General features: G+C 41.3%; 1 protein-coding gene across 1 annotated transcript; it reads left to right on the top strand.

The window, feature by feature from the left end:
• The first annotated feature begins 22,788 nt into the window (after positions 1–22,788).
• Positions 22,789–23,987, top strand: LOC133894813 (brassinosteroid-responsive RING protein 1-like). The gene has a single exon (XM_062334982.1). It carries the CDS (start codon positions 22,996–22,998, stop codon positions 23,491–23,493), a length of 498 nt encoding a protein of 165 aa, XP_062190966.1. The 5' UTR covers positions 22,789–22,995; the 3' UTR covers positions 23,494–23,987.
• Positions 23,988–24,873: the final 886 nt, after the last annotated feature.

The raw sequence follows: 24,873 nt of genomic DNA, 5'->3' as shown, positions 1-24,873 counted from the left end.
AATCATACATCCATGCCACAACGAGGCAGATAAATAACACAACAACTAAGAGACACCAAACTGACATTACAACCTAAATGGCAACAAGTGGAGGTGATTTGTGCAAAAGCCATGCTGCTAGCCATCCCGCATGCTCGACATCACTGTAAGGCACACCTGAAAAGATATCAATGGTGGGATTAAAAAATCTCAGCAAGCAAATTGCTTTAACAAGCTATTTAGTTATAGTTTATTAAAAAATCCTCTTTAATAAAGATATTAAATTGAACATGTTAATATTATCTAAAAAACATAAATAAGCCTGCCAAAATAGCAACAACCACATACTATCATTCACCAGATATGATTCACCATATCAATATCATCCAAAATAGTATTAAAGCCTTCCTTGCAATATAAGAACAACATCGAAACAATTAAAGTAAAGACATCCATATTAATGCATATGTATACTTATGATATGCTCTTCATCACCCTTATTCCTCCTCGGGTAACATACGACGATGTACCAGTATGGTCACAAACGTTGCGAAACATAACTTCCAATGCATAAAACGTATATATAGGACATGCTTCATGCATAAGTAAAAAAACATAACTTCCAAGATTAAATACTTCCATAAGAATGCGTACGGATGCACATGCTATGTTCTTCTTCACACTTACCCCTTCTCGATAATATAAGGATGTGCACCGTACCTCTTCTCGGGTAACATATGGCGCTATATCGGTACGGTCGCGGCCAGAAGATATCGACAAAACTTTCAGTGAATAAGATACATATGTATGACATGCTTCATGCATAACCATCAACATAACTTTTATGATATGCTTAAGACTTTCAGAACTATATAAATAAGATAAAAGAACAATTGCAAAGCGATGAAACTTGCTTCATCCACTTCTTAATTCAAGATTCAAGTAAGCTTCAAAAAGTAAATATTAAGGCAACAAGCTCAAAAATAAACAAAAGATATACTTCCAACGTATGAATATACTTCAAGTATTACATACGAAGAGTATGAACATCTATAAGTAAATAACATACCCCACTACTTTACCTCATAATTCATGAAATCATCAAATCTTTAGAAGATAGACAGAAATAATATGACCACATTCAATTTGGTAGATTATTAAAGAGTGCGACAGTTAAAGGAGGAGATAACCAAATAACAAATTATAGTGTAACACAACTACTACATTCACTTTCCTTCATCGACAACGAAGGCGGGAACTAGCTGCGTCCCGAAGCAGTATCGCCTGAACAAGTGCATACATTAGCACCCAAAATACTACAACATCAAAAGCAAAAAGGAGACACGCTCCTATAGCCGAAAACTGCACAAACATGACAACTGAGGACTATGCACTACATGAAAAAAAATACCATAACTGATAGGTGATAACTGCCATAGGTGACGGTCCTATACCCGCCATCCGAACCCGTCACCCGCTTGCCAATAAACACCAAATCAGCACATAAACATACGATTATACCCCAAGCCAACACGATTTGTGTTCAGGCGTACAATTGGGTAGCTAGAGAAGGGGTAGGGAGGAGCAACAGCAGAGGAATGGGATCAGAGAATTAGAGTATGAGGGAGGCAACAGAGAATTTGGGGAAGGCAGCACAGATGAGGAAGGGAGGCTAAGCCTTCGGTTCTCCTCCAGATCGTGTGTGGCTGTTGCTGCTTCTTATGCAGCTCGATCTCCTCCAGCTGGTTGCTCCAAGGGCCGGCCCAACTGCCCAGCCTGGAAGCCCCGCCATGTGAGCCCACGTCCATGACATATGGGCCGACCCTTGCTGTGCTGATTCAGACCAAGAGATAGATTGCAGGCATGTACTGGGAGTCCAGCAAGCAAGAATCAGTACGAGGATACTGCTGACCCTGCTCTGCTGATCGATCGGATCGGAGGTGTGCACATGCAGATCGATTTCATGTCTGAAGAAATTTTCGAAACTGACAGCATGAATACATTCTGCTAAAAAACATCATGGATACATGATCGAGTGGCATCCATATGAGTGAAATCGAATACAGGGGAATTTATTTATTATATTTCCATTGGGTTCTATTCCCATGCCCCTTTCAAGAGTTTGTTTTAGATGCACAAGCAAGTCGTGGATGATCACTCGCAAAGAAAGAAAGAAAGAAAGACAAGAGTAATGCAATGCCTGTATCTTAGACCTTATCTTTCTTTAGCTGTCATTGATTTGCTGCCTTGTAATATGAGTCTCCCTTTCAGATGAATATGAGCTGATTTATTGGTTTCTAATTGATTAATTATTCTTATTATTTGGTTGCTACAGATAGGAGGAGACATTATCTAATTCTTTATTTGAGCTGTTGTCAAGTGAACTATTCTAGGGTCCGATAGACATTATTATAAGGTTACATAAATGTGAGGCTTCACTTGTAAGAAGATATTGGCAACGAAAAACAGAAATTAATAACAAGGATTCCATTCAAATGATTGTGACATTATTCGATCAATCGATCCACATGTAGCAATACTTCAAGCTTCGTCGTCAAACCGATTTTCCAGCGGGGTTAAAGCAGCAGCACGTGTCGTAAGTTTTGCTCGGGGGTTGCATCCAGCAGTTTATAACAGGCTTGACGTACCCCTGCGACTTACATGAGTTGCGGCACGACTGAATAGTGCAATCTTTCATGTATATGCAATTCGCTACAAAATCAAAAAACAAAAAAAAGGGTCAAAGACGATTGCACCAATATCCAAAACAAAACAAAAAAAAAAGAATGGTTGGATATATGTAGATATGCTACCATGATCATTTGCTCTGCAGGGTGACAAGGCCATGGCCATGACCACGAAGGTCACCATGAACAAAGAACGCCCTAGCATTCTTAGCTTTGGGAAACGCCGTCAGACGAAATCTTGGGGTTGCTGCTCTTACCTTTGCTTCAGACCTGGGGCTGCAACTGCAATGAAATCCTTCCAGTGGCCATATGCTCTTATAGAGCTAGGAGGCTGAAGCAAATATGGCAGAGAATCAATTCATACTTTTTTTCTTCCTTTCTTTTTGGTCTCAAATGCATCTACATTGTTTGACTGTCGAAACTTTTTCTTCTAGTTGTTGTATCTTAAACTTTATCTTTAGAAATCATTCATTTGCTGCCTCATAATAGGAGCCCATTTATCTTTTGAGGAAACCACAGGTCGGTTTGTATTTCTTTTTCGTTTTCATTTTTGGGCTGCTTCCTCCTGTTTTAATTTGTGGGCTTTGTTTTTAGTTTCGGCACTGTTTGTGGGTTGTTTTTATTTTCATTTTCTTTTGGGTTGCTACCTTCTGTTTGTGAGCTTCTTTTTTTAGTTTGGACCTAGTTTTTGCGTGGTTATTTTTGTTTTTTCGTTCTTATTTCCTTTTTATTTTTTTTTAATTTCATGTATAGTTTAATCCCACTAATTTAGATTTATAATATTTTTCTTTTATGCGCATCAATAATCCAAAATACTTAAGTTAGCAATTTGCCAACCTAATTCAATATTTTTAAAACGCATGTCCAACAATTGTGAGACCTATTTTAATAATTTATGATAACATGTTCAATATTTGTTTGTTATTTTGTTGAAATGGTGTATTTGAATTGTGTAAAATAGCTTGTGGTACTGGCTTGGAAGTGGTGGGGAAAAGGGGGAGCGACTTCTCCTCACTGATGAAGAATGGCTCGTGCGTATGAAGAGACGCAAGTAGAATGGAGATCAAGCAGATCCGATGATTCAGTAAGTGGCGCATCAGGGGACAGGGCGTTTTGATGAGCCCGAAACGCTGGCACAGGATCCAGTCGGTCAGCTCTCACCGACAAATGCTGGAGTTGTGGCAAATTGGCAAATACAGCCACCGACAAATACACCGGCACACATAACAATCCTACAGAGCAAACAAATCGGTTTGACGCACAAAGCGCAAGCACACAACGTAGCACATCACAGAGGACAAAGAAGCCAGTACGTAACTGCAACAGTGTTGCGGGCCACCAGCCTGCCTCGTGTCGAGTCCGCCGCTCTCTTTGCCGCCGCGACAATGCGCACGCTCCTCACCAATGCAGAAGCGAAGAGAATCGGTCACTCACCGCTTGGGTAGCCTATTCGCGCGGCACCCGACATGGATGCCAGGTGGCTCTGACGCAGCTCCGGTGCAGGCGGCTCAGACACGAATAGCGGCGACTCCGGTGCGGGTGCCTTTGATTCAGATCCGGCGTGGGCAGCTCTGACTCAAGCGCAATCGATGGGACGGCGAGCGGATCCGACGCGCGAGGACAGAGATCCTCTGCAGCGGCAAAGCAAATGCAGATCACTGTAGCATATAGTAAGATGTTTTTGAGAGGGCAAAAGCAAGATACTGAACCTATAGTGTTTTTTTATTGTGCAGTTGTGTCACTTACATTGTCCATGGAAAGTTGTAGCATCTGATCTGATCTGTGATTTCGATCCGATGATTGGAAATAGATGCATTTTATTGTTCTTCTCTGTATTTACTTCAGTACGGCAGAGGATCTTAATTCAATTTCTTCTCTGAATTTACTTCAGCACTGCAGAGATCTCAATCCGGCACGCACATGCTTGACGGGATGGGGTCGAGGCGACTCCAGTAAGGGCACGCGCGACGGGATTGTGAGAGCAGGGAGAAGGGGAACCAGCTGACATGCACAAGAGCTCTGGTAAGAAAGTAAGTTGGGGAATAGTCGATCTAACCATCATTGCTCAATCCAACAGACCATAATTTCTTGCTGACGTGGTGCGACGACAGGGCAAGAAACCCACAGCGTTTAGTATCGAAAGATTTTTTTTTCTGCCTAGTGATAGGAGCTAATTTTTCGGTTGGCAATAATTAATTGTGGTTGATATGCTGGGCCGACTTTTAAATAGGAGTTCCTGCTGTTTGAACCCAAGATTGAGTGATTGGAGGCCCATGCTGTGACCGAGACCAGAGAGCAGCATACTGCTTCTTCTTCTTCTTCTTGACACTAGAAATCATTCATTTGCTGCCTCGTAATAGGAGCTCAATTTTTTGTTGCCAATTAATTGTGGTTGGTATGTTGGGCTGACTCTAAAATAGGGGTTCCTGCTGTTTGAGCCCAAGAGTGAAAGATTGAAGGTCCATACTGGGATTGAGACCAGAAAGCAGCATACTGCTTCTGCTGCTTCTTTTTTCCTTTTTTGAGATTAGAGCAGCATACTGCCAGGTGCTAACGCCGACAGTCCAGCAAAGCCACAAGCCGGTTCATGCATTGTTGTTTGGAAAAAAATCATTTTGCATTCTTCAACTATTGTTCGAATCTATTTTTCCTCCATAACTACAAAACCAGCTATACAAGCTCCTTTAACAATTAAAATTATTTATTTTTCCTCTCTGAACAGATTTGGACGGTGATTTTATCCGATATGGATCACACGTGGTCCTAGCCCCACATATCATATGCCAGCTAGCTTTGTTCACGGGACCCACTTGTTATCCTCTACACCGAAGTCGTGAGGCCTACTTTTCGACCGGCCATCCTCTTGCTCTCTGCAGCCGAAAAGCGGGCCCCACGACTTCGCTGAAGAGGATGATAGGTGAGTCCTATGAACGGTAGAACTAGCTATCATATGATATGTGGGGCTACTACCATGTGTGATCCATATTGAAAATCACCGTTCAAACCTGATTAGGGAGGAAAACAAACAATTTTAATTGTTAAAGAAGCCTATGCAACTGGTTTTACGGTTAAAAGGGAACAATAGACCCGGGCAATGGTTGAGGGAGTCCCTAGTGTTTTTTTTTTACTTTTCGCATTTGTTTTTTCCGCATGTTTCTAATATGATATAGGATTTTCTGGCAGACCTGTTATCCACTCAGACATGAGAAAAATTCCTTTTGTTTTTCCACAGTGTAAAAGTAGGTGTAGGTGTCCGATTTTTATTGCTAAAAAACTAACTAAAATACCAAACAAATCTATTCATTTTTTTTTTCTGTTACTTTTCTGCAAAAAAAAAAAAAACTGACTGCAATCAAACAAAATTGCAGTCACCTTTTGTTTTTCAGTTTGGGATAAAAAAAATTTGACTGCAATACTTAATCAAAGCAATCAATTTCCTCTGTTTTAAAAAAACGCTCATAATGACATTCTAGATTCCAATTGGTCGAAAATCTAAAAGATTGGTAACTATCAGCTGGATGGCTACCTAGGGCTGGCGACGCCTGGGCGACTGGGTGGCGCCGTCGGATTTGTGCATCGCATGAAGGTTAGGATGGAGGTTTCCTTTGATCCGTTGAGGGCGTTCATCTCCGAGTCGAAGAAATTATCCCTTGGGGATGCGTTGGGTACTGGTTGACAGGTTGCGGGAGATCTCGGGTGTCCTACTCCAATCCAATGGAAGACTCTATTGTCGATCTGGTGAAGAGTCCCTATGAAATTAAGATGGTGAGTAGGCAGAGTAGATTGGGAAGAGAAAGTTCAAAACGTATTGCTCTTGGATAAGGAGATCAGATCTGAGAGTATATAGTGAGGGCCTTGGTTGTCTCATCTTGCAAAGCTCATTCTCGGGGAGGCAGCGCTTTCCATCCAGGCGTGTATCCCATTTCTACTGGTGCCCGGTTGATTGCTACCGCTAGAGATTGGGGTGATTCAGGGGTACCCGTTGAGGGGACTGCCCACCCGAAGTGTTCTATGAGTGAAATCGAATACAGTGCAATTTATTTATTATATTTCCATTGGGTTCTATTCCCATGCCCCTTTCAAGTGTTTGTTTTCAGATGCACAAGCAAGTCATGGATGATCGCTCGCAAAGAAAGAAAGAAAAAAAGAGAAGAGTAATGCAATGCCTGTATCTTAGACCTTATCTTTAGCTGTCATTGATTTGCTGCCATGTAATATGAGTCTCCCTTTTAGATGAATATGAGCTGATTTATTGGTTTCTAATTGATTAATTATTCTTATTATTTGGTTGCTACAGATAGGAGGAGACATGATCTAATTCTTTATTTGAGCTGTTGTCAAGTGAACTATTCTAGGGTCCGATAGACATTATTATAAGGTTACATAAATATGAGGCTTCACTTGTAAGAAGATATTGGCAATGAAAAACAGAAATTAATAACAAGGATTCCATTCAAATGATTGTGATATTATTCGATCAATCGATCCACATGTAGTAATACTTCAAGCTTCGTCGTCAAACCGATTTTCCAACGGGGTTAAAGCAGCAGCACGTGTCGTAAGTTTTGCTCGGGGGTTGCATCCAGCAGTTTATAACAGGCTTGACATACCCCTGCGACTTACATGAGTTGCGGCACGACTGAATAGTGCAATCCTTCATGTATATGCAATGCGCTACAAAATGAAAAACGAAAAAAAGGTCAAAGACGATCGCGCCGATATCCGAAACAAAACAAGAACAAAAGAATGGTTGAATATATGTAGATATGCTACCATGATCATCTGCTCTGCAGGGTGACAAGGCCATGGCCATGACCACGAAGGTCACCATGAACAAAGAACGCCCTAGCATTCTTAGCTTTGGGAAACGCCGTCGACGAAATCCTGGGGTTGCTGCTCTAACCTTTGCTTCAGACCTGGGGCTGCAACTGCAATGAAATCCTTCCGTGACCATATGCTCTTATATAGAGCTAGGAGGCTGAAGCAAATATGGCAGAGAATCAATTCATACTTTCTTTCTTTCTTTCTTTTTGGTCTCAAACGCATCTACATTGTTTGACCGTCGAAACTTTTTCTTCTAGTTGTTGTATCTTAAACTTTATCTTTAGAAATCATTCATTTGCTGCCTCGTAATAGGAGCTCATTTTTCTTTTGAGAAAACCACAGGCCGGTTCATGCATTGTTTTTCTTTTTCTTTTTCGTTTTCATTTTTGGGCTGCTTCCTCCTGTTTTAATTTGTGGGCTTGGTTTTTGGTTTCGGCCCTGTTTGTGGGTTGTTTTTATTTTCGTTTTCTTTTGGGCTGCTACCTTCTGTTTGTGAGCTTCGTTTTTTAGTTTGGACCCAGTTTTTGCGTGGTTATTTTCGTTTTTTCGTTCTTATTTCCTTTTTATTTTTTAATTTCATATATAGTTTAATCCCACTAATTTAGATTTATAATGTTTTTCTTTTATGCGCATCAATAATCCAAAATACTTAAGTTAACAATTTGCCAACCTAATTCAATATTTTTTTAAACGCATGTTCAACAATTGTGAGACCTATTTTAATAATTTACGATAACATGTTCAATATTTGTTTGTTATTTTGTTGAAATGGTGTATTTGAATTGTGTAAAATAGCTTGTGGTACTGGCTTGGAAGTGGTGGGAAAAAGGGGGAGCGACTTCTCCTCACATAAGAGGAATGCTTTGCGCGTATGAAGAGGCGCGAGCAGAATGGGGATCAAGACGGATCCGATGACGCAGTAAGTGGCGCATCAGAGGACAAGGTGTTCTAAAGGAGCCCGAAACGCTAACGCTGGCGCAGGATCCAGCCGATCAGCTCCCACCGACAAATGCTGGAGTTGTGGCAAATTGTCAAATACGGCCATCAACAAATACACCTGCACACATAATAATCCCATAGAGCAAACAAGTCAGTTTCACGCACAAAGCGTGAGCACACAACATAGCACATCACAGAGGACGAAGAAGCCAGTACGTAAATGCAACAACGTTACGGGCCACCAGCCTGCCTCGCGTCGAGCCCGTCGCTCTCTTCGTCGCCGCGACAACACGCACGCTCCGACGTAAAGTTGTACCCTATGCAGGGTGTAAGAACAATTCAAATTGCCGTACTCTCGGTCATGAGCATGCTTCTGTCCATCCGCAACAGTCATAGAGTTTCTGAATTTGGGGATATGGCACGGTATGTCAGGTTTGGTGGTTGAGGATTATTGATTACATGAGATTATTCCTTTTACATTTATGTGCAGGTTAATGTTGCATGGTAGGTATGCCTTGAGTTAAGTATAGATGCTCACACATAGATGTTAGGTTGCTTACACATATGAATTTACTTAACCCTATGACCTACTCCTTGCAAATGACTTAAATGCATAATCCTTAGAGTCAGGTTATTATATGCACTCATTATGGATTAAGTATTGCAAGTAACTTCATACTCACGCTGCTCTTTCAGGTTTCACAAGTGAGGAGGAGCTCGTGTTTGGCTACTTCATGCATGCCGATGTAGGTGAGAGGAATGAGTAGTGCAAACTACTCATGTGACGTGCTTTTTGGTGGATCCTAAGGGTATATGGTTTCACCTAGCTTTTGTTGGGTCATAGATGTTAATCTTCCGATGCGTAGTTTTTAATTTTGGTTAGGAGGTGAATCGTTCTTTATCCTCCTAGCTTCCTTTTGTTGTAAATTATGTAAATAGTTAAATGCTTAAGAACTTATAATATGATTTAATTACTCGCTCTTTCTTAAGCTGTGTTGTAGTATTATATGTTGGAAAGGCATGTGTTTCAATTTGGGCACAAAACATATGCTAGGACTACTAGGATGGTATTCTGGTTAATCATCGTGGTCGTGATTAAGTAAATGATTATCCTGATGATTAATTGGAATATTATTTGAACGGTTCCTCACAATATCCAGCTTGACGAAGAGTGCCGTTTGTTTTGCTTTGTGTAGCTCTTTCATCACATTTAGGATGTACAAGAAATATTCATGTATGCAACGCCTCTTTATAAACGCACTTTGACTTTTAGGGACAAGATCTTGCAGATGGGGTGCAAGTCTATTCGCGAGCATCTTCATTATGATTTTGGAGACGCTATTGATGAGGCTTATCGGCCTATCATTGGCAACAAGCTGGGCTCCATCTTTTTTTTTTTTGAAGTAACACTATATGTGTCTCATTGATCAAGCTGAGTTTGTCTGATCCCAAGCGATGGAAACTATTCAAGGCTTGAATGAGGTCCTCCTTGATTGTTTCCCAGCACTGTTTGAAGAACAGCCCAATGAAACCATCTGGACTCGGGGTCTTTTCGGGTGTAAATATTTAATTATGTTGTGTATTTATTTTTTATAGGAAGGGACTTCCAAATCCGACGTGTCATAAGGTTGATAGCTTAGAGCATCCCAATTGATGGCAAGATCCCTTGTTTTGTTTGTGCCAAGGCGTTCAATGAAATGCTTGTACAACAAAACTTCTTTTTGCTGGTGGGAAGAGGCAATTTCATCATCAGAGATTAAGGTTGGGATGAACTTCTTTCTCCGTTTAGAATTCTCCTTAATATGAAAGAACTTTGTATTAGCGACTGACACAGTTTGATCCCTGTCATTATTGCATGTTGCTTAGCACAAGCCTTCTCTAGGACAACTAGGCCAGTCACCTTCTGTTTGAACCATCTGCGAAGATCTCTTCTATCCCGTGAGAGCATCCGTGTCTCTTGAGCAACATCAAGCCTAAGGATTGCCTCTCGCGCAACTTGTAGGTGAATTCTTAGGTTATACGTAGTATAATGGCTTGATGATTTTTCTCGTTTGGTGAATCGAATGTATCCATGCCATTGATCTAAAAAAGACTGTACACATGCCATCTTCTCGATATATAATTAGTAACAGGAAATTTGTTACTATTCACGAGCTTTTTATTCGAATTATTATGACATCTTTCATTCAACTCACATGCAGCCATAGCAAGCTAGCGGTGCAAACTCTTTTTTGGGCAGCATTTTACAAAATCAAACCATTTTTCGGAGGAATTTTTACTTGGCAGCAGCACTTGTCACCAGGCCTGCACTCCACACGAGGGTCGACATACCCGTACGCCTCACAAACTTGGGTGCACGTCTGATTATTGCATTTTAGTCCATTCAAGAGTACACAATTCTCTGCACAATGGCAAGTAAAAAAGTAGCTATCACTTTTGACATGCAAAATGATGAGAGAAAAAAGAATGGATGGAGTATAGCGGCAACAGGCTGAAGCATATATGGCACACAATTAATTCTTGCTGCCAGATGTTTTGCTCCACTACTAATTAATATATTTATTGTTTGATTGGCTGTCCAGAGTAATTCTTATTTTTATTGACTGCTAATTATTTAATTATGGTTTTTGATGTATGGATATTGTACCAAATTAATTTCGAGTACATATCTTTGTGCATGAATATTTAGATGTCATTTATTTGCTGCTTCTTAGATGTCCAGAGTAATTTCGAGTACATATCCTCAACCTTATGTTTAGATATCATTTATTTGCTGATTCTTAGTATGAATATTTTTTATTGACTGCTAATTAAATAATTATGGTTTGTGCAATATGGATACTGAGCCGGGACAAAGTGGATGAAGCCATCGATGGGTTAGCTTCAAATAGGTAGCATATGTAAACTTTTTCCTCTGTTCTTTTTTATTTGACTTCCTAGACTTTATACCGTTAAATTTTCTAAAGTTTGACCATGCTATGTGAAAATTATATTCTTAGATTTGTCTCTATGTTAACATAAAGCTATAAAAGTAGTGGTCAAAGAGTACATAAGTAGATCATCGTGGCCCAAATAGCCAGCATGGGATGTGCATGAAAGTTGTCCTCCCTAGCGTTTTGTCTTTGAAGCCGCAATATTCCATATAATGGGTAAATTTGTAACAGCTTGATTCCAGATCGAGCTTCACACTAAAACTAAAAGAATTCCCATAAAGTTAATAAATGTTTAGGGATAGGGATAGTTCACTGTTCTAAGGGTGGTGTTTCACTAATTTAGTGGTAAGCATGCACGTGGAATCCACGTACCAAACCACAGAAAAGGATAGCTATAGTTATATACCAGAAATCTTTCCAAAGTTTAACTTAATTTTCGAAAAAACACAGACGAGGAAGGGAGGCCAAGCCTTCGGTTCTCCTCTAGATCGTGTGTGGCTGTGTTGCTTCAAGGGCCGGCCCAACTGCCCAGCCTGGAAGCCCCGCCATGTGAGCCCACGTCCATGACATATGGGCCGACCCTTGCTGTGCTGATTCAGACCAAGAGAGAGATTGCAGGCATGTACTGGGAGTCCAGCAAGCAAGAATCAGTACGAGGATACTGCTGACCCTGCTCTGCTGATCGATCGGATCGGAGGTGCACATGCAGATCGATTTCCATGTCTGAAGAAATTTTCGAAACTGACAGCATGAATACATTCTGCTAAAAAACATCATGGATACATCATACATGATCGAGTGGCATCCATCATACAAGGGAATTTATTTATTATATTTCCATTGGGTTCTATTCCCATGCCCCTTTCAAGTGTTTGTTTTCAGATGCACAAGCAAGTCGTGGATGATCACTCGCAAAGAAAGAAAGAAAAAGACAAGAGTAATGCAATGCCTGTATCTTAGACCTTATCTTTAGCTGTCATTGATTTGCTGCTTTGTAATGAGTCTCCCTTTTAGATGAATATGAGCTGATTTATTGGTTTCTAATTGATTAATTATTCTTATTATTTGGTTGCTACAGATAGGAGGAGACACTATCTAATTCTTTATTTGAGCTGTTGTCAAGTGAACTATTCTAGGGTCCGATAGACATTATTATAAGGTTAGATAAATGTGAGACTTCACTTGTAAGAAGATATTGGTAAAGAAAAACAGAAATTAATAACAAGGATTCATTCAAATGATTGTGATATTATTCGATCAATCGATCCACATGTAGCAATACTTCAAGCTTCGTCGTCAAACCGATTTTCCAGCGGGGTTGAAGCAGCAGCACGTGTCGTAAGTTTTGCTCGGGGGTTGCATCCAGCAGTTTATAACAGGTTTGACATACCCCTGCGATTTACATGAGTTGCGGCACGACTGAATAGTGCAATCTTTCATGTATATGCAATTTGCTACAAAATGAAAACCAAAAAAAAGGGTCAAAGACGATCGCGCCGATATCCAAAACAAAACAACAGCAAAAGAATGGTTGGATATATGTAGATATGCTACCATGATCATCTGCTCTGCAGGGTGACAAGGCCATGGCCATGACCACGAAGGTCACCATGAACAAAGAACGCCCTAGCATTCTTAGCTTTGGGAAGCGTCGTCAGACGGAATCCTAGGGTTGCTGCTCTTACCTATGCTTCAGACCTGGGGCTGCAGCTGCAATAAAATCCTTCCGTGGCCATGCTCTTATATAGAGCTAGGAGGCTGAAGCAAATATGGCAGAGAATCAATTCACACTTTCTTTCTTTTTGGTCTCAAGTGCATCTACATTGTTTGACTGTCGAAACTTTTTCTTCTAGTTCTTGTATCTTACACTTTATCTTTAGAAATCATTCATTTGCTGCCTCGTAATAGGAGCTCATTTATCTTTTGAGAAAACCACAGGACGGTTTGTATTTCTTTTTCGTTTTCATTTTTGTGCTGCTTCGTCCTATTTTAATTTCTGGGCGTTTTGGTTTCGGCCCTGTTTGTGGGTTGTTTTTATTTTCATTTTCTTTTGGGCTGCTACCTTCTGTTTGTGAGCTTCGTCTTTTAGTTTGGACCCAGTTTTTGTTTCCTTTTTATTTTTAATTTCATATATAGTTTAATCCCACTAATTTAGCTTTATAATGTTTTTCTTTTATGCGCATCAATAATCCAAAATACTTAAGTTAACAATTTGCCAACCTAATTCAATATTTTTAAAATGCATGTTCAACAATTGTGAGACCTATTTTAATAATTTATGATAACATGTTCAATATTTATTTGTTATTTTGTTGAAATGGTGTATTTGAATTGTGTAAAATAGCTTGTGGTACTGGCTTGGAAGTGGTGGGGGAAAAGAGGGTGCGACTTTTCACTGAAGAAGAATGACTCGAGCGTATGAAGAGGCACGAGCAGAATGGAGATCAAGCGGATCCGATGACGCAGTAAGTGGCGCACCAGGGGTCAGGGCGTCCCGATGCAGCTCGAGACGCTAGCGCATGATCCAGCCGGTCAGCTCCCACCGACAAATGCTGGAGTTGTGGCAAATTGCAAATACGGCCACCGACAAATACACCTGCACACATAATAATCCCACAGGGCAAACAAATCAGTCTGATGCACAAAGCACGAGCACACAACGGTGGCTCTGACGCGGCTTCGATGCAGGCGGCTCTGACATGGATGGCGGCCACTCCGGCGCGAGCGCCTTTGATTCAGATCCGGCTTGGGTGGCTCCGACACGTGCGGACCGAGATCCTCTGCAGCGGCGAAGCAAATCACTCTAGCATATAGTACAATGTTTTTGTGGGAGGGCAAACAGTAAGCTATATTAAACTGTAGCAAGATATTGTAGCCACATTATTTTTTATTGTATTTCTGTGCCACTTCTACTATTTATGGAAAGTTATAGCATCTTATCTCACCCGTTGGATTTTGATCCGACGGTTGAAAATAGATGCACTTTATTGTTCTTCTCTGTATTTACTTCAGCACTGTAGAGGATCTCAATTCGATTTCTTCTCTGCATTTGCTTCAGCACTGCAGAGATCTCAATCTGGCACGTGCGCGCTTGATGGGATGGGGTCGAGGTGACTCCGATGTGGGTACGCTCGATGGGATCGTGAGAGCAGGCGGCGAAGGGAACGAGCCGACATGCGTAAGAGCTCTACTAAAGAAGTAAGTTGGGGAATAGTCGATCCGACGAACCATATTTTTTTGCTGACGTGGTGCGACGACAGGGCGAGAAACCCACAACATTTAGTATAGAAAGATTTCTTGCTGACGTGGTGCGACGACAGGGCGAGAAACCCACGGCGTTTAGTATAGAAAGATTCTTTTGCTGTCTAGTAATAGGAGCTTATTTTTCGGTTGCCAATAATTAATTGTGGTTTGGTATGCTGGGCCGACTTTTAAATAGGAGTTCCTGCTGTTTGAACCCAAGAGTGATTGATTGGAGGCCCATACTGTGATCGAGACCAGAGAGTAGCATACTGCTGCTTCTTCTTCTTTTTAGACTAGAAATCATTTATTTGCTGCCTTGTAATAGGAGCTCATTTTTTGGTTGCCAATTAATTGTGGTTGGTATGCTGGGCCGACTATAAAATAGGGGTTCCTGTTGTTTGAGCCCAAGAGTGAGAGATTGAAGGCCCATACTGGGATTGAGACCAGAAAGCAGCATAGTGCTTCTGCTGCTTCTTTTTTCTTTTTTGATATTAGAGCAGCATACTGCCAGGTGCTAACGCCAATAGTCCAGCAAAGCCAAAGGCCGGTTCATGCATTGTTGTTTGAAAAATATTATTATTTTACCTTTCTCAATTATTATCCGAGCCTATTTTTCCTTCTCAACTACAAAACTAGCTACACAGACTCCTTTAACGATTAAAATCATTTGTTTTTGGAAGGTGATTTTATCCGATATGGATCACACGTGGTAGTGACCCCACATATCACATGTCATATGACAGCTAGCTCTGTTCACGGGACCCACTTATCATTCTCTTCAGCAAAGTTGTAAGGTCTGCTTTTCGGGTGCAAAGAGCAAGAGCAGTCACGATGGCTCTAGCAAACTCGGATGGGTCCGTTTTTGGACCCGTCGTCCTCTTGCTCTCCGCAGCCAAAAAGCGGGTCATGCAACTTCGGTGATGAGGATGACAAGTGGATCCTAGGAACGGTAGAACTAGCTGTCATATGACATGTGGGGCTACTACCACGTGTGATTCACATCGGACAAAATCACCGTTCAAGCCTATTTAGGGAGGAAAACAAATAATTTTAATTGTTACAGGAGCTTGTGTAACTTGTTTTGCAGTTAATGTGAAAAAATAGACTCGAACATTAGTTGAGTGAGACCTTCATGTTTTTGTTTTGTTTTTTTACTTTTCACATTTGTTTTATCCGCATGTTTCTAGTATGATATAGGATTTTCTGGCAGACCCGTTATCAACTCAGGCGCGAGAAATATTCTTTTTGTTTTTCCATGGTGTAAAACTAGGTGTAGGTGTCCGATGTTTATTGCTAAAAAACTAACTAAAATACCAAACAAATCTAGTTATTTTTTGCTGTTACTTTTCTGCGGAAAAAACTGACTACAATCCACAAAATTGCAGACACCTTTTGTTTTTCAGTTTGGGATAAAAAAATCGACTGCAATACTTAATCAAAGCAGTCATTTTCCTCTGTTTTCAAATAACGCCCATAATGACATGCTAGATTCTAGTTAGTCGAAAATCTAAAAGATTAGTAACTATCAGCTAGACCGTCATACAAAAAAGGACCATCAAAGAAAAAAAAAGCAATGAACATTTCGTGACGCCTGAGAGATTTCCGAAACTATTATTAGCTAGAAGTATGCGAGCTCTCTTCGGACGGACAGAACGGAACGGAAGCGCCTCTCTTCGCGCGCCACGCCACGGTGTCATGCCATTCATCACTGGCTCGCTCGCTCGTGTATAGGGATGGCAATGTGCTCTGTTCACGTAACTCGTGAGAAATTTCTCTACCAGAAGATAGGTATAGAAAAATTTAATCCTCACGAATTTATGTTAGGATAAGGACAAGAAGATGCTTCATGTTATTGCTTCTCGTTATATCTCAAATATCACACGTATATATATTTAGTATATGAATGTATAAGCATTATATTACGTAGGGACAATAATAAATTACTCTTATATTTTTTATCTAATTTACAATATTTAATTCATATATATTAATTATCCTCGTATACATTAATAATTTATTTATTTATAGTATAAATATATTGTTAATATATATAAATAATTAATTATGATTCAATTTTATATCTCATTGAGAACTCAATCTCTATAAAATTTCTCATGGGGTGAGAATAAGAGAAAACATACCCCGATAGCTAAGGTCTTCTTTGAATTGAAGGATTTTTTTCTTCTAAATCCTGCATTTTTCCTGTGTATGAAATTAAATTATTTCCTATAATAAAATTCATATATAATTACTGTAAAATTCTTATGTTCTAAAAAAACTTAAATAAGGACAAAAATAGAGAGGCATTCCCCACGAGAATTAGCCCCGTTGCCAGCCATCCCTACTCGTGTAAGATCGATGCCGTGCAGGTGCAGCGATGGACGGACATGGTGGGTGGGTGCATGAATCCACTCCCTCCTCCGCTCGCCGCCGGCCGCTCCCGTCGTCGGCTAGCTCGCTCGACCGCTAGCTTCCATCGGGCGCCGGCCTCACGCTGTTTCACGTGACGCCCACGTACGCATGCACCACCGGCACCGGCATCGGCACCTGCACCCACGTGCTGCTTGGCTGGGCGCACGAGCCCTTTACCTCCCTCCTCACTAACGCCCGCCAGCTGCACTCTGCAATGGCAGTAAATTGATTAGCTGCTGCTACCTACGACTACGAGCTTACCGATTTGGAGATTTGGAGGACGGTATCAGTCTCACACCTCCCAGCTGAATATCTAACGGCTAGCAGCTTAGCCATACACGCGGTCATCTTCTTGCTTGATCCATTGGGTCATCTTCTTGCTTGATCCATTGGGTCGTCTTGTTGCTTAATTGATCCATAGGGTCATCTTCTACGAAACAACATGCTGTTACGGCAATGCTAGTATTTATCTGTCGCATGATCATGCTGGAATCCATGGCCAATTGGCCATAGGACAGCAGCCAGCAGCTGGTACGACTGACTGACTGACCGAGCAAGGATGCATGCTGGAAGCATGTGGATTCGTCAGCACGCGAGGCGAGGCTGGTCCATCCATCCATGTCTCTCTCTCTCTCTCTCTCTCTCTCTCTCTCAAGCGGTTTTGCTATTTGTAGATTGCTTCAAATAATTATAAAAAGCTCAAACGATCCCGCTGTTGGATTCGCATGGCGCAGATTGGTGTGCTGTGCTGTGCTGTTCTTTTCTTGCAAATGATCTACCAAGGGGGGCACACCATCTTCGAACACAAAATTTCAAATTAGACTAAGCTTTACAAAATTACAGATTGATCAACCAGTCTGTCACAATAATATGGATTTAAGAGACTTCTAACGCCACAAGTGGAGACTGGCTGTTAGAAACAAAGCTGAGAGTGGAGGGGTGAGGACCTCTAGATATGAAGTTTTCCGGTAAATTCTTGTTATACCTTTAGTCCCTACTGAATTTCTGAAGGGACTACTCAGTTTCAAAAAAGTCTTTCCAAACGGACCCTTATTACTCTTTTCAATCATTAACTCTGGTTATGCGATAGTTTAATCAACCAAATTTGTGAAATTTACCCCTGGTCAAAACAAAACTGATCCCTGCACCGAGAGAGATCTCGATCGAGAGTTGACCGCTGAGAAGTCGTAAAGTTTACAATTGTCTAATAGTCTCCAAACCACTACCTACACTGAACTTGCACCGTCCTTTTCCTAGTACACGACTGGCACTTTAAAAATTTGACAATAATAGAAATTATAATGCTCGTCGCAAACACTTTGCTTGTGCATTCACACGTACTCAATCGATCGATTCCCCGGGACGGCTAAGGAAGACATCAATCGATCTTAGAACCAATTTAACGACATGGGTTGCAGATTTGCAGATCAGGGCTAATCCATGGTACGATGCCCTCTCTCCTCTGGTTGATTTAGGTTTTGGTTGCAGGCTTTAACTCCTAACTCCACAAAATCATATAGCTAAACTAAAGTGATTTAAATATATATATTTAATTTAAAATAAAAATAAAATAGCTCACCCACCTCTAATATAATATACCCTCGGCTCTAATTAAACAAAATCATATAGCTAAAAATATTTACTAACTTTAAAAAAATTTAGAGATGAAGCCCTCGCAAAACTAGTCCGGGTCGATGATCAACAAAACCGCTGGAGGGCAGGACATCATTGCAATCGCGCCCGGCAGAAGCAAAGCCAATCCGACAAAAATTGCAACGAGCCAATTCAATTAGGACCAGCATTAAATCTAATCGCCCAGCATTAGTTAATTAGTTTGATTTAGCTTAATCGCATGGACATTGATTAGCATGCAAGGATAGAGCGTTTGCCCTTGCCTACCGAATGTGTTAGTCGACCTAATTATTCCCCTTTTTTCCCGGGATCATGCATATGCTTTACGTCGCAATGTAACCGATAGACTCTCAAGTTTGGCTGAAAAAAGATGCCAACAACGCAATGTGTCAAAAAAATCCGCTGAAGGAACGACAAACAAACACTTAGCCAAACTTGTTAGTAAACAATGGAAAATCGACGAACAATTGTAGGCTACATAGTTGCGAATCAAACGCTCCACCATTTGGAATGTAGGAATATACAGGGGTGTAACAGGGAAAAAAACTGGCAAAAAACCGGTGATAAACTATCTGGTTTACCGCGAACCTTAGTAGAAAAAATTTATCATATTTACTTATATTTTATATAATATATCTGATAAATTATATTTATCTAGTAAAAAATTATAGACGTAACATGTCCATCCTCTGAAAATCCATGGAAGCAAAAATGTCCAATGCACTACCTAACGAAAACTAAAGAATGGTAGTTTTCCTTTTCTTTTCCAATGCGAATCAAAGTGGGGAAGACTAAAGAAGAGGGTGCATCATCATTTGTGTGTTTCCTTTTCTCTTTTCTTGCAGCTATCGTTTGTGCGTTTTTGATTGGAGTGAACACGTAAGGTTGGGGCTGAGAACGATGGTTGTAGGGGGAGGACGATCTGGGTAGCCTTTGGGTGGGGCCGGCCATGACGGTTTGCCGGGGGGAGGTGGACCCCACACCGCATTGGCAGTATTTCAACCTGTCGAATCTTAAGCATCTCCATTCTTGTCTCCAAACCCTCTTTGATGGATTGATTGTACTACTGGAGTTTGTTAACTGACGCTGATGGCTTAGTCGGTCAGTGTGCCATGTGCTTTGTGCTCTGTTTTTTTACATGTGTCTACCTACTACGCGATCTATTTTAGAGATTTTTTTAGTGTAAAATAAGAGTCAAATTTTTATCGGCTTCCTCTATATTTAGAGTTTTGCCACTAGGCTACCGGTCTGTCCGTAACTTTGTGTTTTGCTTTTGCAATGACTTGTCTGAATTCCATGCAAAAGAGCAATTAGTTTACCTTTTCATCGATTGTTACGGATTGGTTGTAATCTCCACCTATCAAAGCTCGAAACAACCCTCTGACTGTCGCCGTTGTTCCTTCGGTGATCTTGTTTATTATCGGTATATCTGAGATCAAAGACGATACCCTCTGCCTTACAAGCTCAGAGATCTTACTCCGAATTATGTTCTTAAGCTGTACTCTCTAGGGTGCTCCCCTTTCCAATAGCAAGGATCCTAGATTCTTACGAATCTGCACAGAGCTCGGTAACAAGGCAAATGATATGGTTGAGTCTACCGGATTCGATTCTCAATGTCACACATCTCCTATTTAGCCTCCAATATAGGCTCCAAATAAAGGCCAGTGTTAAAAAAAATTCCTAGATTCTTGTAACTCACGGCACTATATCTTCCCTGATCTTTGTACTCACTGTTCTTCACGACCGTTTTTCTCGCTTTCTCTTCTTGTTTCCATCGATCCCATGGAAGACATCTACCTACCTTTCTATCTATCTATCTTGCCTTGATGGGCGATAACAATAGCGATTGGTTTAAGCGGAAGAGAATTTTGGCCATGACGTTTTGGTGGTTGTTCATCGTATCTTGACACGAGATATTAGGTGTTGCCAATTTGGCACACTAGAGGGCGAGGTCGCCACTACTACTGGTCCTTGTACTACTATAAGCAGAATTAAGTATTGTAATGCACAATAAAGTTTGTTTATTGTGCCGTATGATTTGCAATCCTCCCTCTATTTTACTACATTTGTCTATGGTCTCAGAGAATCAGTTTAAAGTGTTTGTCTATTAAAGAAATCTAAAAGTATAGTTATTGCAATGTTTTCACTCTTATCCCTAATTAAATATTTTCAAAAAGAGAACTTGATTGTGTCATGTCATTTAATAAGGTATGGATGACCATTTTCCATTGAATGTTTTTTCTCGGAACTAATATTTTATATGGACAAATATTATGAAATAGATAGAGTAATAAATCGGGCTGCCTTCTTGATCTTTATGTTAAAATGCTTTCTTCTGTTGAGTTTTGGTGCGATAACTAGTGTTGGGATTTTCTTTAGACTAAAATTAGCGTTGAGATTGATAAGTGGAGCTTCTGTTCACCAGCAGGCACTGAACCGCCGGCTGCTGGAACCCAAGACGATGGAGCACCGAAGTGTGAGTAGAACTTGTGGGCTTTCACCGTTGTTCCCACCAATCCTGCAGGTTTTATATGAATCCCTGTAAAATACTTGTGAAATTCATGGGTCCTCAAATAGGATTGTAAGCTGTAGCTGAGAGAAATGTTGTCTCTGTCTCTCTTTCTCTCTCTCTGTCTCGTGTACGTGCATACGCTTTTCTTGAGGTGAGCATGAGGGGGGCGGCCCTACCGCACACATGGCTTGCCCACCATCTCCATTCCAGACCAAACCAGACACCACGCCATGAGTGCCGAAAGAGGAGGTGAAATAATCCACGGCCAAAGGACGATGGCGACAGGTATTTTAATTTCACTTTATAATTTTTTTATTCACAGCTGAAAAAACTATAATTCATAAAGTTTCATCAGAATTTCGATTATTTTTCGTCTTTCACTATGTAGGACTCATATATCTGAATTTTTAAATAGAATTAGACATTTTGTTCTCTTCTTCAGAGCATATTTGTTAGAGCTCTCAGAGTAGTTTTTTGGTTGAAATCAGGAGAAAATTTGTCAAACAACAGTTTTCAATTTTTAGCTTCATGAGTGGAATCTGTGAAAGTGATTCTTTGAAATAAACTAAAAACTAAGAAACTGAAGAAAAAAAAACAGCTTCATCTAATTCATTTTTCGTACAGAATCACTTTCTCTATATAGTTTATTTAAAAAAATTATTAGAGAATCACAAAATCACTTTAAAAAATTACTCTCTATAAAAAAATTTAAATCAGAAAAAATAGTACCAAACAGTCACTTAATCCGTGGGTCACCTCGCCGTGCAGGGGCAGCGAGTGATTCGCCAACCGGGGCGGGGCACTACACATGCGCCAAACTGTGCCAACCGAACCAGCTAGCGCTCAGCGACAGCAGCAGCAGTCAAGCGAGTCGCGCGACAGCACATGTGTGCGTGTACGTGCAGCCAATATATAAGAGCTCCTAAACGCTACGTGCACCAAAAAGATTCCGAAAATACTCTGTGACAGTTTTGCGTGTTCTGATAGGTGTCACGCTCGCCTACGCACACCAAAGTTCTAGTTCACATGTGAATGCGTGTGTTACGTTGTCTTCTTTCTTAGCCTTTGTTCTGGGCCGGAAATGCACATATGTATGGTATGGCTGCAAATAAGGATATATTTAGTTGGATCGAGGTTTTTCTAAAAGTTAATTTTAAAAGTTGTTATTGAAAAACTGTTTTTAAATTATTTTTTTATGTGAATGAAATTTACATAGTATATGTAATACTTATCGTGACATTACTTAAGAAGCTACAAAAGTTCCTTCAGATCAGCTTCTTCTGATTTCTATTAATAATAATAACTTTTAAAGGTCAGAAATTATTTTCGTAAATGGATTGTTTGTTTCAGATTTCTACATTTGAGTAGTAAAAGCCTGTAGTGAACCAAACAGGACTTAAATTGAGTTGCAGTTAGCTCACCTCTGGTGGCTTAGGCTTAGAAACCAACAAAACTCTGTTATCACGCTTGCTATAACGTAGTGCTGACCATGATTGAAATCCCCTGTAGCGGCGTGTAGCACTCGCTGTCACGCCTAGACAAGGCCTCAAAATTTTCCAACCGTGCACGTCGCTCGCTCGACGTCCATATAGCACGCTTGTTTGTACGCGTAGCATTGCTCTGATTGGGTAGAGCCTCCAGCTCCAAATATAGATACCCTTCTCAAAAGTCCTTTCTCTCTTGTATATATAGACCCCACACCTCCCCTCCAACACCCTCTTCTTCCTCCTACGCTTCATTGTCCCCACACCACACTTCTCTCTTTCTCTCTCTAGTTCTTCTCTTCTCTCCTCTCTACATAGAGAGAAAGCAAGAGCAGGGAGGCCGGCCGGCCATGGGGTTCCCGTCGGTGTGCTACTGCGTGATCCTGCCACAGCCGCTCGTCCTGGTGCTGCAGCTGCTCGACTTCCTCAGGCACGCCGTCCTGCTCTGCCTCTCCTCGCTCGGCCTAGCGGCGCCGCCGGCCGCCGACGACCACCCGGCCTACGCGGCCCCGCCGCCGGACCTCTGGGCGCTGCCGCCGTCCCTGCAGGCGGCCGCGGTGGCGGCGCCGCCGGCCGCCATCAAGGCCCGCCTCCCCGCCGTCCGGTACTCCGACCTCCTCAGGACCCGGCGCGCGGCCACGCCGGCGGTGTGCGCGGTGTGCCTGGGCGCGCTCGAGGCGCGGCACCGCGTCCGCGAGCTCGGCAACTGCGCGCACGCGTTCCACAAGGCGTGCATCGACAAGTGGGTCGACAAGGGCCAGGACACCTGCCCCCTCTGCCGCGCGCTCCTCCTCCCCGCCGACGCCGACGCCGCGACGCTCGCCTCCTCCTCGTCCTTCTCCTTCTGACCTCGCGCAGGCACGCCCGCTCCAATCAAGAACCGAAGCCGCCACACCCAACCGGCAGCCACCGCCGCCGATTGAGGGCCAGGTCAGTAACTCGCGCGGTATAATATAGTCACCTAGGCTGTCGTCCATCCATCCATGGATCCAAGCTTTCTTGGAAGAAATGAAATGGAGGAGAGAGAAAGAAGAGAGAGAAGACAGCTTGAAGTGGTGGATTATTACTAAGTAGGTGAGGCGCTAATTATGAGGAGGACAGGGATGGCTACCTGCATTGGATCTGGTGAATGAGTGAACCGAGCCCAATGCATCCATTCCAGATGCTGCTGCTTGCTTGCTCTCTTCCACTCCAATTCATCACACCCTTTTTTTCTTGTAATTTTTCCTTTTTTGAGGGTTCCCTTATTATTGTTAACTTAATTTGTGAGGGGAATCAAGCGCGAGACATGTACATAGCTGCCTCCACTTGACAATATTGGTAGAATAATAATTTTCTCTCACTTCCTTTTTAACTTATTAATTCTAATTCGATATACTACAATTAATGTGACATGAACACACATATTATATACATGTATGTATATACACACGGTGAGTCTATTCTGCGATTAGACGTACTATAGATTATCACTGCGTATACCCTTAGTTATAACTCAAAAAACTGTCAGTTACAATCTGCTAGGTAGACCAGTTACGACCGCGCGTCCAAAAATATATAATTGCAACATGAGAAACTAACAATGAGAAACTAACAAGTTACAATCAGTTACAATCAATATATATAAGAATCGGAGTTCTGTTTTAGATTATACTACGACCACAATCGTGTTCCTTAAGTTGTACACCATTAGACAAGAAATTCGTTATGGGTTACGTTCATCCTTAAACATAATTGCAACTTAATTTTTTTTATTTACGTCTGGTTGTAACTCCTTATCTCATGGATTGCAACTCTACTATTTTTTAGATTTTAACTAGGAGTATGCGCAGATATAAACTACAATGAGCATACATGCAGATTAATTAACAGTATATACATGTGTGCAAGCACGTGTGTGTGATCAAGGTTCACAAAACCGTTTGAGGCTTGAAAATCGGGACACAACGGTAACCAAAAATTCGGGGTTATCGTGAAAACCAGTTGAAATTTGGTGAGAATTTAGACAAATTTATTTGGTCAAATTTGCAAATCAGGGACCAACCGAATCGAACCAGAGAGAACCAGTCGAATTACACCGATAATTGAGTGCATTTACTGATTTATTGATCGGTTTTTTTTGCATTTCGTGTTTGATTGCAAACTGCTTGAATTTCATCAAAAAACCGCTTAGTTTTCTAGAATTTCAAGAAATTTCAACAGAAAACTAAAAAATAGCTCAACCTCAT

This window comes from Phragmites australis, chromosome 16, assembly GCF_958298935.1.
Source record: "Phragmites australis chromosome 16, lpPhrAust1.1, whole genome shotgun sequence".
NCBI lineage: Eukaryota > Viridiplantae > Streptophyta > Magnoliopsida > Poales > Poaceae > Phragmites > Phragmites australis.
Note: the sequence above shows the minus strand (reverse complement) of the source record. Positions and strands in the feature narration are given on the sequence as shown.

Coding starts and splice junctions, on each gene's coding strand:
- LOC133894813 (XM_062334982.1), top strand. CDS start 22,996: ATGGGGTTCCCGTCGGTGTGCTACTGCGTGATCCTGCCACAGCCGCTC.